The sequence below is a fragment of the Mixophyes fleayi genome, chromosome 1 (assembly GCF_038048845.1).
Source record: "Mixophyes fleayi isolate aMixFle1 chromosome 1, aMixFle1.hap1, whole genome shotgun sequence".
Taxonomy (NCBI): domain Eukaryota; kingdom Metazoa; phylum Chordata; class Amphibia; order Anura; family Limnodynastidae; genus Mixophyes; species Mixophyes fleayi.
The window spans coordinates 8325319-8340490 of record NC_134402.1 but is presented as its reverse complement, the minus strand read 5'-3'; the positions used below and the strand labels follow the sequence as shown (position 1 = coordinate 8340490).

Genomic DNA, 15172 nt, shown 5'->3' with positions numbered 1-15172 from the left:
TTATGGTTTAACATATCTAATTAAGCTTTCTTACACACAATCTAAAATGTAATGAAACTCATGATATTCTATCGCTTAAGCTCCAAGAAAGCAATAAATTTACAATGATTAAGGCAGAAACCTTAATGGACGTGATCCTTGAGCAATACAGAAATGGGGGTAAATGTATTAACCTGCAGTTCTAGAAAATCGTCGATATTCAACGACTTTGCCAGACAAATGTAAAAAAGCAATGTGTTTTAAAGGCAAAACTGGCCTTTAAATACATTGCAATTTTAAATTTGCCTAGCAAAGTCGCCGAATATTGGACAATTTGCTATAATCACAGGTTAACACATTTATCCCATTGTATGCCATCACATCCTGTGGTTAGCTGCAAATTCAGCACTATCATGGAGTGAGATTGCTGTCACAGATCTGTGTGTTCACTGGAATATACACACGGAGCTAGATTTACTAAGCTGCGGGTTTGAAAAAGTGGGGATGTTGCCTAAAGCAACCAATCAGATTCTAGCTTTCATTTATTTAGTACATTCTACAAAATGACAGCTAGAATCTGCTTGGTTGCTATAGGCAACATCTCCACTTTTTCAAACCCGCAGCTTAGTAAATCTAGCACATGGAGTCTATGTAACTAAAGGTCTGAGCACCTATCTCACTCAGTCCTGATTTAAGGATTGCAATCTTTTTTACTTGAAGTGTTTAATGTAATAATACATTTTTTGATATATTCTTTATTATTACTTTAAACAAACTAGTTTTTATTTTACTTTTAATGTAGCAATAAAATTTTATTCTTATATTCTTTGATTATTATTATTATTATTATTATTATTATTATTATTATTATTATTATTGTTATTGTTGTTATTATTATTATTAATTATTATTATTGCCATTATTATAATTATTATTATTATTATTATTAATAATAATAATAATAATAATATTAATAATAATAATAATAGTAATAATATACTTTATTAATAAGACACTACAAAAGGTCAGCAGAGCTGTACATGAAGGTTACAGTAGTATACAATATACCGACAGCAAAGATCAGGATACAGGATACACACATGCATATGTCCAAAGTAAAATCACATCAGAATGCAGTTTGCAAATAAACAACACATAAAACTATAATCATTGAGTGAACGTTTGCATACTCTCAGAGCTCTGTGGCAGATCAGCAAAAAGGTATCTAGGAATTCATATATCGCGAGTTTGCTTAGTTTCCAGCATGCGAGGCCTGCCTGTCTCAGATATTACGGTGCACGATGAAAGCTCGGACAGGTCCTATACCATCTGAAGCTGCTTCCACTCTGGAACTCCTGACTGCTCTTGGAATCAGACCTCTTCAGGAATACGGTGCTAATTACCTTTGGAGGCTTTGTTAGCAGCCTAGTCCGAGAAGACACATACCTCACAGGACTTAGGTCACGCAGTTGCTTGTGCGAAAAAATAGACCTGTCTCTGGGGTCTTGTCAGCACTGGGTCTCAACCATTCACCAGTGGCCATGAATCACTGCTGCTGAAGCTTCTAATTAGTGTAAATACTGAGATATACTTGGCTAGACTGTGCACGCCAATCCCACTTCCCACCAGGAGAACCCGCAATCTTAAGTTTCCATTGACTACCTTCCTTGATTTCCCCTGGCCACTATAAGAGGGCTACCTGAACAATTCAGGCAACGGATGCCATTCAGGTGTTCCAGGATCTCTCTTGGCATACCATGCAACAACAGAGTAATCTAAAGTCGCCCACAGAAGTGCTGCGGAAACACAGCAACAAAATCAATTGGGGCTTTCTACTTAGCCTACACTCCTCACGCAAAAGCAAACAAGCGCTTCTAAATTATCCTTCTTACTGATTTTAATTTTCCAAAAATCACTAGTCAGTATTGCCAAGATTGGTCTACCCGTTTGATGCTCCTTACTCTTCCACATTGGGAGAGGTGGCGGAAGGTGAGGAATCCAAGCAAAAGTTCCAAGGCACTGTCACGTGGGAACCCAAAGGACATCACCTGACTTTACTCTTATATTGCCGCTGGATTCTCTGTATCATTTGGAGCAGCCATCCTCAAGCTCCCCTGGGCATGACATGATTTGAGCCCATTTTTCGTTTTTGTAGCTGCAATTATCTTAATTGCTTGCTCCTAATTTGTTCTAACAATGTTATTATGTTATACAGCATCTACACGCCCGTGTTGTATAAGTCTCAAATTTGTTATGGACTTCTGAGCTATTTGTTATTAATATATCCAGTTTCTGGATTACTGTGGTCAAAATTTAAATGTTTTCTAAACAGGTTTTCTCACTACTTAAGCTGGTTATTGTTATATTATGAGGTTGGATCAACACTTTTGGATATGGATGTCACACACCGCTCTCTGGGTATCTCCACTAGAGCATCGGCACACCTGCCCTCATCTTAATTCTCCTCATTGTGCATTCTGTCAACAGCAGTCTGCACCTGTGCTATGCTTCATCTGTGCTATCTGGCCTATCTAGCCATTGGTCAGTACCCCTCATCTTTCAGTGTTGGTTATGCGAGTCTTCACCTGACCTGAAGCAGCTTCCTTTCTCCTTTGTAACAACGCCCATTAATTGCTCTGCATGCACCACTGAACTCCGCTGATCCATTCCACCTCCAAGTGGTAATAGCCGTGGTTCACTGTCTGCTGCATATCCTGGACACCACTGATCTCTGCTCACCTGTTCCACTCATTAGTAGTAATCGCTGTGATGAATGCCCGTTACTTACTCTGCTTGTACCGCTGACCTCCGCTGATCCTCTCCACCTCCAACTGGTAATAGATGTGGTTCACCGTCTGCTCCATACCCTGTATACCACTGATCTCTGCCTACCTGCTCCACTCTTTAGTGGCAATCGCTGTGATCAACGCCAGCTACTTAATCTACATGTACCGCTGACCTCCGCTGATCCATTCCACCTCCAAGTGGTAATAGCCGTGGTTCCCCGTCTGCAGCATATCCTGTATTCCGTTGATCGCTGCCTACCTGTTCCACTCGTTAATGGTAATTGCTGTGATCAACACCCGCTACTTACTCTGCATGCATCGCTGACCTCCACTGGTTCCTTCCTTCATGTATCTGCCCTTCAGTGGGTTTTACTCCTCAGTGTCAAGTTGTATCTTAAAGTCATCTCTCTGTTCTGTCTCACTGGGAACTTCCCTAGGGGGCCGTGAATTGCAGGGTGGAATCCTCTAAAGCCCAAATCTCCTTGCGGGGATCCCTGGAGAATACCTTCCGCTCTGTTAGACTCCGCGCCTCAGGGTGAGTATAGCAAATTCCAGTTGAGACAGCAGGATCTCACTTATCCTTTGTGTACAAACCTGACAATGGATCTTTAGGTAGACAGTGGTCTTTTATGGGAATGTGTACTGCATCCCACTAGGGGCCCAGCTACTTTGATATTTCATGTCTAACGGTGTTGTTTCTTAACCTCCTAGTCTTTTTTACTTCTTATGTTCCGTGACATTGCAATAAATATTTGTTTACTGTATTCTACTATTTTACTATTCTCAATGGGCCTGAGTCATTAAGGAGAGCAAAGCATATAAAATGAGTAACTTGCACTTAGACAAAACCATGTTGCATTGGAGAGGGAGATAAATTTAAAATATGTGGACAGATTTATAGCTGGGGTAGGGCATGTCCTAGATCAACTTTAAATTTCAGTGTAAAAATAAAGCTATCAAGAATTTGTGTGCTACATGAAAAAACAGCCAGAATTCGCCTTATGTACAAAATAATAAACTAATCTGCACCCCTTGCATTGCAACATGGTTTGTCCAGGATACATTTACCTTACTTTCCTTAATGACTCAGGTCCAATATCTCCAGTTCCCAGCGTATAATGTACTTTGTTTATTGTATATTCTCTATTATTATTCAGCTATCTATCTCCACCAATGCTCATATGTTCACACCCTAAACATATAGCAAAGAAAAAGAGGAGGTCAATAAAGCTTAACTAGTGTAGATAGTATTTCTAAATATATACACATATAATAAAGTACAGTAAAAGTGAAAATCTACATTAAATGGACCTTACTTAGGCATCACTATCACTCCAATAATATCTACATAAAACACACATTAAAAACACATAGAAAACAGTAAGTATGTTGGAAATGTCCCACTAATAATAATAGGATATGTTCCACTATCCTTTGAATCCTCCAATTAGTGTAGATATCTTCAAATGGGCAGTTCCTTTAGATAATGTATAATAAATATTTTTTCGCACAGCTGTGTCCTCCCAAAGGTAAGTATAACAAGTGCTGGATATTGCTAATACCTTAATCCAAACCAATTTTATGTCCACTTGAAATGGCGATACCTGTACTGATTATCCAGTAGCATTTTTACCAATGGCCGTCAGTTATGAGTCTTCTATATTACTGGGTTCAACTTCGTGACTGGGTTCCACGTCGCGACTTGTGGAACGCATGTGGCACTTCCTGGTATCTTCGTCACTTATGGGGATAATGTAACAAGCTGCAATCGCAGGAGATAACCGCCAATTTGAAGTTCAAAATACCCAAATGTATTAACCAGCGATTTTGACTTTCCGAAATCCAATTTCTGGCGATTTGTGTAAATTTTAATCTCTACCATGTAAAAGTCAAACTCATGGGACATTAAAAACAAACTCACCCAAGTTTGAACTCAAAATTGCCAAACACAACACGTTGCTTTCTATAGAGGAGGTTGGCAAACTCATCACTGTTACACTGCAGAGCAATATTAATATAACAGGAGGCACAATGAAAGTTTAAATATATCTTATTTGAAAAAACTGGATGATTCATACTGGAGATGCATCATACCAGATGTGTTTTTCATTCAAGAGACCCATTTTAGGTAGGGTTTAACCCACTTGCAACAAAATGAGCATTACGCACATGTTTTTTTTTACAGTAATTGTCTCACAGGGAAAATCAATTCTCATTGGGTGATTATAGGAGGTTGATAACATCCTCTCTAACAGGAAATAATCAGAGAAATCCATCATAACATTTTATGAAACCTTTGGGGATAAACCAAACTCTCTCCTTATGAAAGCCCTCAATGATATCTGAATGATTCTGGCTTCTCCTAGCAGTCCAGTGAGGCTCATATTACAATTCTCACAAAAGTAGAAAAATACTCCTCCCAGTGCTTGAGTTACAGGCCAATCTTCATGTTGAATGTAGATCTAAAGATTTTCGTGAAAATGATCATTAGCCACCTGAAATATCTATATCCAGAATTAATCCACAATGACCAGGTTGGCTCTGTCTTGGGATGTGTTGCCCAGGACAACCTCACAAAGATCATTGATTTGCTTCACTCAGCTGTGGATTCTGCAACCCATATGATACTTCTGTCAGCTGATGCTACAAAGTTTTTGGACAGAGTAGATTGGTATTTCCTCTCTGGGATAATGGGACAAATTTGACTGGACCATGCATATATTCAAAGAATAATTTCCCTTTATAAAAAAAAATCCACAGCTATATTCAAAGTTAATGTCCCTCTCTCATTCTGCCTATTGGCAATTATCACCAAACAGTATTTTTCTTCCCAATTTGATGATGGAATTTGAAATGCTATCCAATTAAAAAAAAATGCAAAGTATATAGCTTTGAATCTTTCTTTTATCTAAAGTTTTTTTATTTGCTTCATTTGCTCCTTATTAGTATCTCTTCCAGATATCTCACTGACCTGCAGAAACTAGCTCACAACCTTGATTGGGGCCCTTCATAGGAGGAAACCGATGGGAGCTTTTAACTTTCTCTATTCTCTTTCTCTATCTGGCATCAGGTTGTGTTACTCATTTGCTTCCTAGAATAGACCCAAACTATGGGTTACAATTGTGGGTCCTGCTTTGGGTATCCCTCCCAATATCCTTTTGTGGCTTCTCAAGTTTCTCCATGTATCTCACCCCATGTTTGGTCCCAGTCTCTACTGCTGGGCTAGGCTGAGGACACAACATTTCAGCTCCCTATTGTCTCTTCTCACTCCATTGACTCATAATCTGGACTTTCCTCTGCAACAACAACCTCTGGCTTTTAGGTTATAGCTAGATGGGAAGGTGATCAGGATTAACTGGCTTGTGGAGAATTAAATGATGTGTATTTTTCCTGTCTTGCAGGAAAGATTGAATCTCCTCTTGGCTATACTTTCAAGCCAGGCACTATATCCAAGATTAGACCATTCTTAAAGTGATTAGGAATAAACTATATTTGAGCACCTCTGGACCACATCCCAAGATGCTACACACATAATTTCTATTATCTGCTTAATGTTCATTTTAAATATATATCGTTCACTACTTACTTATTCTTGATCATGGCTGTGATTTTGTGAGGTCAGAAATTGACCAAATCTGGTGAACAATATTCCAATATACTATAGCTGGCTCCTCCAGCTTTTCTATGCTTAAACTGCAGATAACAATCCTCTCTGTGCAGGATTCACCAATGTGTCTCAGGCTCCTGCTGGAGGTGTGGTCAAAGCATACAGTCAGAGAATACGCAATGTAGATAATGGCAGGACCAGTGCCAGTAGGTCCGGATTATTGTCTCTTTAATTTTCTGAATATTCTGACATCCCAATAGCCCAATATAAAATACAAGTTAACCCGTGCATGATACTCATGCTTTCTAGTCAAATCAAGCTACTTAAGGTGTTAAAAAGGTTCTTGTGATGCATTTGGGCCTAGCCTAGGCCTCCTCAGGAGAAGAGCGTTACTTCCCGACGCAAGCGCCCTTTTTTAACGTGGTTTTGTCCACATGTCACCACCTCATTATTTTTCTCCATCACCTCATCCTTCATCTTCATCGCAACATCCTTCATCAAGCTACTTAAGGTGTTAAAAACTCCCCACTTTCACCCCCGGCAACCACCAATCACTCCCAACTGTCACTTCTCCTTCAAGAAATATATAGGTCATTGTATAACTCTGCCCAGCAAGTGGCGCTGCAGCTTGGTTTTTTTTTTCCACACACGCCACTAGGCATTTATATAGTAGATTCATATGCAGACACTTAATAACGCTGCAAAAACAGTTATTATGTTATATTGGAGATCCCACCTAGCCTGAAGGAGTGATTTCTACATGACTATTGGTAACATTTCTAAGTCAAGTCAAGACCGAATTTATGGTAATATGGTTTAGATGGCTAGACTTTAAGGAGTCTAATTCTTGCTGTTCCCTGTTGGAGCAATGCATAAACCCCTCCTGTTTTGATGTCTGTGAACCCTTGCACCACTCCACTCCCTCTGTGCTGGGCAGCACGCAACCAGATGGCAAAAACAATATTAACAGTCCCATTGTCACCTTGTATCCAAAAAAAAAATATAAGGATTGACTTTCTATTCATTGCTAAATGTTTTGTAAATGATCTGTTTGACAATCTATATATATGTTAATTTCTTAATGAACAAAGATTATTAAAAAATATGAATAACAAAAAGTAAACACACAGAAAAAGGCAGAACAGATGGTCCTGTAGGTTCTTTTCTGCTGTTAAATTAAATGTTTCTATGATGTTGCCCACATTTGTTGTAATATTTGACAGCTTAATGTCTAGTTGGAGCTCACAACTATAAGATCTTTTTTAATAGGAACATAAGGATATAAAAGTATAATTTTGTGGTTTAAACATTAAAATAAAGACACAACTGTATAGGACAGAAGACAAAATATTATTCCATCCTCACAGCTGACTGAGCCAATAAAATGTAACATTTTGTGCCAGTTACCACCAACTTAAATATAAATAAATGGAACTGAATGAGAAATACAAAGATCAGTCTTATGCAAGACCAAGCACTGCTATTTGCTAGATAATGCAAATAAATAGGACATAGAAATATTATAACATTATTTTGCTCATTTTATTTTGCAGACAGTGAAAACTGCCAGAAATGTCCTGATGATGAATGGCCCAATGATAGCAGAGATGCATGTATTCCCAGAATAGTAGTTTTTCTATCATACAAGAAGGACACAATTGCAACAATTTTTTCTGCAATATCTGTGCTATTTTTTATTTTGGCTGCCTATATAATCAGAACATTTATTTCATTCCGGGACACTCCCATAGTAAAAGCCAATAATAGAAACCTTAGTTTCATTCTTCTCATCTCCCTCAAGCTGAGTTTACTCTGTGTCTATCTGTTCATCGGTCGCCCAGTGGATATCACCTGCATGTTACGACAGATTTCCTTTGGAATAGTTTTCACTGTTGCTTTATCTTCTATCCTGGCCAAGACTATCATGGTTTGCATCGCTTTCAAAGCCACCAGACCTGGAAGTTATTGGAGAAAATGGCTTGGTGTTCAGATGCCCAATTCTGTAGTGTTGATCTGCTCATTTGTTCAAGTTCTCAACAGTTCTATTTGGATATCAGTTTTTCCCCCTTTTCAGGAATATGACAGGGATTCTTATCCTGGGATGACCATCATTCAGTCTAATGAGGGTTCTGTCCTTGCCTTTTATTTCATGTTGGGTTACATGGGGTTCCTGGCAGCTGTGAGTTTTGGTCTAGCTTTCATGGTGAGGACATTACCTGACATATTTAATGAAGCCAAATACATCACGTTCAGCATGTTGGTGTTCTGCAGTGTGTGGGTCTGTGCCATACCTGCCTATCTGAGCAGTAAGGGGAAGAACACGGTCACTGTAGAGATATTTGCTATATTGGCTTCTGGTATTGGAATATTGAGCTGTATATTTTTTCCTAAATGCTACAATATTCTACTGAGACCTGAAATTAACAGTAAAAGACAATTATTAGAAAAAATACATTCATAAAGCTAATTGAGTTTTTTTCAATGGAAATTCACTAACTGTTTCACAGTAAGTGATGTTTTTATTTATTTTTGGTAGGTAATAAAAATAGAATAAACTGTTGGGGATTGTTCAAATAGTCAGTTTCTGTTGAGGACGCCCAACTCTAAACCTATTCTAAGTGGTGATATGAGCCCTAAATTCTGCGCTCGGGTCTTTTGTGAGTGGTTTGCCGGTGTTCCTGCCAGTTAAAATGTTAGGAGCCTCGGTATCGTTTTGGAGTAGATTACCATCCCCTTTGTCTGCCGGTATAATTACTAGATCTGAATTGGATTTCAGTTGATTCAAAGCTTCTTGGTCCACTCTAGTCAGGTTTATCTTCCTGTGTTTAGAAAACTTGTTTCCCTATTCTAGTTTCCTTTAATCCTCCGCGACAAGTTTTTTAAAAGTGTTAACATATGGGCCTTTCATATGGCTGGGAAAAAGCTCGATGCTGGTCTCATATCTGTATGTTTATATCTATCTGGTGTTGCGTTATGTTGTTGTTGGACAATGGTTTCTGATTCTGATTTCATGAAATATTTTTTTATAGTCAATTTTCTAGAAGCGTTTGAATGTCCAGGAATGTGGAGAGTTTGTCAAGCTGGTTCGAAGGTGCAAATTTGTAACCTTTGTTTACCAAAGAGGTTTGGGCAGGTGTTAGGTGGATGGAGCTAAGGTTGAACATACCTATAGGTTTGTTTTGTTTTTTTGCCCTCCCCTACATCCTCTCCTGATATATCTAACTGTCACACAATAATAGATCATTATATTTCTACCATAATTTGGTTCCTTTTGCCATGACACATATCCTGATGCCCCTCATTGTATGTACACACATGTGTTCAGCTTTATGCAGGAGTTTATTGGGAATACAAGTGTATTAGGGATATTCATGTATTGTATTTGTAGAATGGCTGCAAGCCAGTGATGGCTGCATAGTTAGTGTGTATAGCTCTAAGTGTATAGATACAAGTGTAAAACAAAAAATTTAAACAGCATAATTCGGAGTTGTACCGGAGTTAAACAGAAGGAAACAGGAGAAGAACATTCTGCCTATTATCACAGCTACACAAGGACAATAGTCAGTATTCACTTTAAACTCCATATTCTACCGCTGATGTTTCCATCTCTCTCTGGCTACAAGCTTCATAACATGAAGACTGATATGGATTCTGATCTTATTGACAACTCAGCTCATGAACGCATGTGTTATTTGTCAGTTTATTTTACATGCAACATTGCCTCTGTTTAATCAGCCTGCTGTACTACTTGCTCAGCCACTCCCTCCCCATGCTAGAGCTATTTCAGTCTCCTATCTCATCATTGTGCTTTCAATTCTACTTAAGACTTTGTCTGCCATCACAAGTAGAAAGAAATGATACTGAATTTGAACCAAATCGCCTCTCTCATGACTCTGCAAAAACTCAGCTACTCAATCACCTGCTCTTTTTTTCACTCAATTCAACACTTCCACCCACTCCCCCACATGGCTCTCACATCATTGCTCTATACTATCCAGACATCCATGAAAAAACTATATTTGCTGTAGCCTCACTCTGCACTAATTCTCTGATTACACAGGACATTGCAATTAGATAATTCTTTTAATTTCCTAATTTTTGCAATTTCACTCATAAATCTCAATGCTTGCCAAATATTTTTCTTTCTTTCTTTCCATGGCATTATCTTTAGGACTATATCATCCCTCACCCATCCTGCAACACACACCTCTGTCCACATTGCCCCATCAATACTTCACTCACCTCTAGTGAACACTCATGAACTCTTTTCCTATTTAAATTCAACAACTTTAAAAGCCTCACCCTGTCGCCAGAAACTAAAAAGACACACATCTTACAATCATATTTCCTACCTTTTTTCCTCCCTGCTTCTATTGGCTGGTGATATATCACCTAATCAAGGTCCCCCTCCCTCCTAACACACGCATATATCTAAAAACTACAGAAATCCAGCAAATCTCAAACGCATCACCTATCTCCCCTCTCTTCCAAAGTCCTATAAATGTTCCCTTTGGAATACACGCTCTGTTTGTAACAAACTTATCTCTGCACACAATCTCTTCCTCTCAAACAACCTAAACCTTCTAGCAATAACAGAAACATGGCTCACGCAATCAGACACTGCCTCGCCTGCAGCCCTTTCACATGGTGGTCTCCATTTCACCCACATCCCCAGACCAGGAGGCAGAAAAGGAGGGGGGGTTGGACTACTTCTCTCCCCACAGTGCACATTCACAGTTCTAACAAATGTCCCATCACTCACATTCACATCTTTTGAAGTACATGCTGTTAGGATTTTTAACCCGTTCTTTAAGCGTGTTGCTGTCATCTATCGCCCCCCTGGTCCACACCAACAATTTTTTGAACACTTCTCTGTGTGAATCCCTCACTTCTTATCCTCTGACATCTGCTCCATCATCATGGGTGATTTCAACATCCCTATTTCTAATCCACGTTCCAATTCTGCTTCCAAACTACTCTCGCTAACCTCCACACTTGACTTCTCCCAGTGGATTGAATCCGCTGCTCATAAGAATGGCCACTGTCTTGATCTTGCTTTCTCTAGACTATGCTCAGTTTCTGATTTCCGTAAACACTCCTTTCCCCCTCTTGGATCATCAGATCGCTCACCCCCAGTTCTTTACCCTCCCTAGTGTCAAACTCTTCCAAGCCTCCTCACACCCGCAGGAATATCAACTCTATTGACCTTCAACAGTTTTCCACCTCTCTCCAACACCTCCTCTCCCCAATCTCTACATTCTCCTCCCCTGGTTGGGCAGTATCCCATTTTCACCAAACCCTAGCAACTGCCCTTGATCATGTGGCTCCAGCGACACTACATACTCCGCGCAAACTTCGCTGCCAACCGTGGCAGACTAAAGTAGCACTAAAAGATATTAAATCCCACAGTTTATCGTTACATATTAATGAATGCCAAAAAGGTAAATTAGAGGGTCTGAAAGTTCGAGCAATCAAACAGATTGATTCAACCATCAGAGGAGGTGATCGTTTCAATAAGGTTTGTAAACGTGAAGCCTTTTGGATCTTCAGACTAAAAACACTGTTACCATTTGGACTAAACGATAGTATTGAACTTAACAATATATGTTAGTTCTAGAGGCTGTGTTTATTGTGTCTAATTATTTGAGTGTTCTTGTAACCTCATGTGTGTTTTTCTATCCATATAGGTCATTTACCATACTTCTCTCTATATATCTGTTAGTCCTATTGAGGACAGAGGGAAGCTGATTTTTTCTTATGATGAAGGTATTATCTATCCCATATAGGGATAAGTATATTTATAATTTGATATATTTGAAGTTTAGTGAATAACATCGAGACCATTATATGGCTCTATAGAATTTTTGTTTAGGTTTCTAACTAGCTTTATCTGTGGATCATGTTAGGAGTTTATATATGTATATTTGTGTTCGGGAACAAGTTTCCAATATATATGCTAAAGTAGGAATTTTTTTAGTTCATTGGTTATGGTCTAATATAGTGAAGATCTGTCACCCATATTTGTATTATTATCATATAAATGTAAAATTTTATTTTATATATATATGGATAAGCATTTTACCTTACTTTGGTTATCTCTGACTTTATTATCCGGACTCCAAGAGATTACAGCCTCCAGCGCTGAATGACAGCTTGTTGGCTGGTTCCGGAGGATCACTGACGATCATGTGACCTAAAGTTCGGAGTCCGGTTATCTCCGAAAAACTAATGATGTTTGACAGCTTGTCGGCTATCTCCGGAGGATCACTGACGATCATATGACACAAAAAATATAGAGTCCGGATATCTCCGTAAATGACTACTAATTCGGCAGGACATTTCCGGATAGATGCCGATCATGTGATAAACTTCATGTGACCTTTTGGAGATACTCAAATTAGTTTGGCCGGATCTTGTTAGTACACTGGCCCCTGATAGATGGATGCTGATCATGTGATTGATTCCATATGATCTTTTTTAGATATTTAAATCAGTTTGGCCGGATCTTGCCATTATACTTACCTCTGATGAAGCGGCGGACCGCCGGGAAACGCGTTAGGACTGTTATATGCTGATTCTCTATCAAGTGCTGGCCAGCTATTCGTAGCAAGCTACTTTATGATATCTGCTGAGATTCTCCTCCGTTGACTGCTTTTAATATTCATTGGAGTGATCACTAACATCGGAAGTTCGGGACTTATGAATCTACATAGGAGAGCTAAGTAAACATATGTGTTCATTTCTGGTGCCTAGAAATATTCATTAGTATTCTGGCACATTTATATGATCAAGGATTATGCCAATTTTAAACCTGACAAGTTAATGTCGATAAATACAAAAGCAATAAGAACTATTGAAATAATCTATCTTTTATTTGGTGCCCGAACTGCACCTTGCGGTGGATCCTTATTGTTATATGTTTGGAATCCAAATTGAGCCCGCAAAGGAAATGATTATTATAAATTGCTAAATGGATTGGTATTAAGAAAAGCTTAAATGGTGGCTTCTTTTTCCGGAATACAAGTAATCCATATTATCCTCTAAAATAGCTCCAAAAGAACAATTCTATCCTATTCAGCAGTCCGCGGATTGGATTTCATTAGTGGTATTTTATTTTTTTTACATATGGTACCATATGATAATTATATTTTGGCCAACAGCTTGATTGTATTTTTAGGACAAGCTTGTTTTTGTACAGCTGTTTGATTTATTTAGCCTTTGGCTATATGCTTAATCCATTTTAACATTTGTTTTTATTTGTAATAAATCTCTAATTTAAGTACTTGGTGCTTTGCGCTCCTCTTATTTTGTGCCCAGTTTTAAAGTAGCACGAACTCTACAAACCTTTCTCGTAAAGGTTTGTAGAGAACGTCACTGGCATAAATCTAGCATCTCTAATGATTTCATCACAAATTCTGGTATCTACCACTCCTATAGAAATGCCCTGAACACTGAAAAACAAACATACTTCCAATCTCTCATCTATGCTCAGGCTTCTAACCCCAGATGCCTTTTTAACACATTTAAATATCTTCTGAATCCTCCCTCCCCAAATCCTCCAACTACCATCCGTGCCCAGGATCTTGCTTCCTATTTCAAGGACAAAATTGATAATATCAGACTTGAAATGGTATCATCTCCCTTGACAAGCAATCAGCTCAATTCCTTGGTAGCACCCTCTAACTCTCTCTCTTCATTTGATCCCACAAATGAAGAGTAAGTTTCTACTCTCTTCTCATCTTCCTACTCTACCTCCTGTCCTCTTGATCCCATTCCCTTACAAATGAGTAGGTCCCTGTCTCCTGTGCTCATTAACCTCTAACTAAAATCAGTAATCTATCTCTTGCTACTGGTATTTTTCCATCACTATTCAAGCATGCAGTGATTACTCCCATTTTAAAAAAACAAAATTCTGACACAAACTCTTTTGCAAATTACCACTTCATCTCTCAGCTCCCATGCCCCTCCAATATTCGAGAAAATTGCCTACACTCGCCTCTCACACTTTCTTACAGCAAACAACCTATTGGACCCTCTTCAGTCAGGCTTTTGCTCTCAACACTCCACAGAGACTGCGCTGACCAAGGTTGTCAATGATTTGATCACAGCAAAAAGTAAAAACCATTACTCTCTTCTAATTCTCCTGGATCTCTCTGCTGCATTTGACACTGTTGACCACACTCTCCTCATACAAACGCTGCAATCCCTAGGTCTTGAAGGCACTGTCCTATCCTGATTCTCATCCTACCTATCTAATTGCTCTTTCAGTGTTAGTTTCTCTGGATCCACCTCTGCTCCGCTTCCTTTATCAGTTGGAGTGCCGCAAGGCTCAGTCCTAGGCTCAGTCCTAGGTCCTCTGCTATTTTCCACATCTCTTGGAAAACTAATAAGCTCCTTTGGATTTCAGTATCATCTCTATGCGGATGATACACAGATCTATCTATCCTCTCCTGATCTTTCACCATCTGTGTTGTCTCGCATTACTGATTGTCTGTCTGCCATTTCATCTTGGATGTCTTCTTGCCAACTCAAACTCAATCTTTCAAAAACTGAATTAATAATATTCCCAACCAAAAACAGAAGCTTCCTGCCTGACATTTCTAATTCTGTTGATAACATGACCATAAATCCCACCCCGCAAGCTCGCTGCCTAGGTGTAATCCTTCACTCACAACTATCATTTATTCCCCACATCAACTCCATATCTTAATCATGTTACATACATCTAAAGAACATTTCCAGAATACGCACAAATCTCACACAAGACACTGCAAAAACCTTAATTCATGCACTCATCCTC

General features: G+C 38.8%; 1 protein-coding gene across 1 annotated transcript in view; it reads left to right on the top strand.

Moving 5' to 3' along the window:
- The window catches only part of LOC142111029 (vomeronasal type-2 receptor 26-like), a 33883-nt gene extending 25050 nt beyond the window's left edge, over positions 1–8833 (top strand). Inside the window, exon 3 of the mRNA XM_075193792.1 lies at positions 7926–8833. Coding sequence (XP_075049893.1) covers positions 7926–8833 — 908 coding nt within the window. The remainder of the gene's footprint in view (positions 1–7925) is intronic.
- The last annotated feature ends 6339 nt before the right edge of the window (positions 8834–15172 follow it).